This window comes from Echinops telfairi, unplaced genomic scaffold (genome assembly GCF_000313985.2).
Source record: "Echinops telfairi isolate 266 unplaced genomic scaffold, ASM31398v2 ScPeMD7_7439;HRSCAF=8477, whole genome shotgun sequence".
NCBI classification, from domain to species: domain Eukaryota; kingdom Metazoa; phylum Chordata; class Mammalia; order Afrosoricida; family Tenrecidae; genus Echinops; species Echinops telfairi.
The window spans coordinates 5,352,177-5,354,187 of record NW_022111339.1 but is presented as its reverse complement, the minus strand read 5'-3'; the positions used below and the strand labels follow the sequence as shown (position 1 = coordinate 5,354,187).

The window sequence follows — 2,011 nt, the reverse complement described above, 5'->3', positions numbered from 1 at the left end:
AAGCCCAGACTCCTAACCAATCACAATACAAACTGCTAAAAGAATGCAGACATGTTATTAAATGATAGGAGGTTATTGGACCTCAGTTAGTAAAACCAAAGGTAGATGTTTGATTAGATTCATTAAGCATTCATGATCAAGGCAATTCCTAAATCAGTTGTGATTGTCAATTGGGGTAGGGTAGGGGTGGGGTGGTGAGATTTATGGAAGAAAAAACTGTTTTATTGTAATCTCCATTGTCACTGTAAAGTGCACATGCTGAAAAGAATGACTTGGGAGTCATCATATTGCATTACCACTTTTAACTGTCAGCGAAGTGTATTGCAAAGCTACTTGCCGTGACGTCATACGCTTCTCCATTTCTGAGTACTTTACTGTGGCTTTGTATGATTCCTTGAACAATGAGCTCCTCCAGGATGTCTGATGACCTTTGCCGCTCTCGACTCTCCAGGTGTTGGGGTTTACTGATCAAGCCACTGGATACTAGATCTTGCAAAAGAAAAGGAAATAGGAAAGGAAAAGAAAATGAAAATGTATGCCAATATTAAATGGATGCTTTAGTAGGCACACTACTTAATGATATCTTAGTCTCCTTTTACGAACCTATTATCAAATAAATGACCCCTGGGGTTCTAGTGTGTTAGAAATGCTGGGCAGCTAACTGCACAGTCAGCAGTTCGAATCTACCAGCTGCTCTGAAAGGCCTCTGCTCCAGGAAGATTTACAGCCTCAGGAACAAAATGTAGCAGTTCTACTGTGTCCTATAGGGTCACGATGAGTCAAAAATAACTCAATGGCAGTGAGTTCTGATTATAAAATACAGTGTCCGTGTACTGGAACTCTATTCTACTCATTTTCGGATGTCAGAACTACTTTTTTCCCCTAAAACTTTTGTTTCCAGTATGTCCGCAGCTCAATATGACCCGTTTCTTATTTTCTCTAGGGATGCTTTTACTTCATAAGATTAAACATTAATTCTCAGCTCGGAAGGGGAATGAGGAAGCGCCCGCCCCCCTTTTTTAGTTTCTCTTCAAATGAGGATGAGTTTCAACTGTTTGACAGAGGTTCTCATGCACTGAGCTACGTGTATTTGTTTTATGTGAGTTTTGCAGGCCTGTCCAGAGCAGATATCAAGTCACATTAAACTGAATCTTATACGGGGGTGGAACACTACATCAGTGTTTACCCGGGGGCCTGTAGTTTTAAATGAATACAAATGCGGCGTGAGCCTTGTCCTAAAAGAGGAACGGATAAGCCTGTGGCTGCTGGTAGGAAGAGTTTACATGAAAGAAAATCCATCAATAGAACATCCACACTTTCAATCACGTTTTGCAATATTTTGTGTTTTTGTAAGCCATGGATCTCGTTTTAAAATTAAATCATCACTAATGCTCATTAAAATCCTTAGTCTCCACCCCCTTAATGATCTGTTCCTATTATGTCTTTGTAATCCTTTGAAGTTCACATTCTTCAAGTCCTTACAGAAGAAACACACCACAGTGTACATGGCTTACTTAGCAGGTCACATATTAACATCACAAAAATCATTTCATGTGCTGCTATGCACTGAATTTTTTGTTGTAACAACACTTATACACTTGAGTGTAAGACCACAGGGGTTCTCGGCACTAATTAGGAAGCTAAACCACAGCTAAGAATGCGAGAGTTTTCTGGTAACTCTTATGAGTTACAGTTTGGTTTCTATGCTTTGTATACAAAGGATAAACAGCAAAATGCTGCCAAGTGATTTCTAGTGCTGCAACCCTGAGTGTACAATGACACCATCTGCTAAATCCACACAAGCACAAGAATGCTTTTTCTGAACAGAGGCTTTGGACCAAAGCAGAGTCGGAAAAGAGTGATGGGAGCGAAATGGATATGAGTGATTCTCAAAACGAACGCTGAAACCGTTTCTAGGAGAGCCTTTAAAACGGCACTAATGAGTGAGACCCCTCCAATTACAAACCACACAATGAAATAATGTAGCAAAACAGCAGCCGTTTGGTAAGTG

The 2,011-nt window shown here is 40.2% G+C and overlaps 1 protein-coding gene across 1 annotated transcript in view; it reads right to left on the bottom strand.

Moving 5' to 3' along the window:
- Positions 1-2,011, bottom strand: part of STMND1 (stathmin domain containing 1) — a 33,442-nt gene that overhangs the window by 13,270 nt on the left and 18,161 nt on the right. Inside the window, exon 3 of the mRNA XM_004715292.2 lies at positions 338-489. Within this exon, the coding sequence (XP_004715349.1) occupies positions 338-489 (152 nt within the window). The remainder of the gene's footprint in view (positions 1-337; positions 490-2,011) is intronic.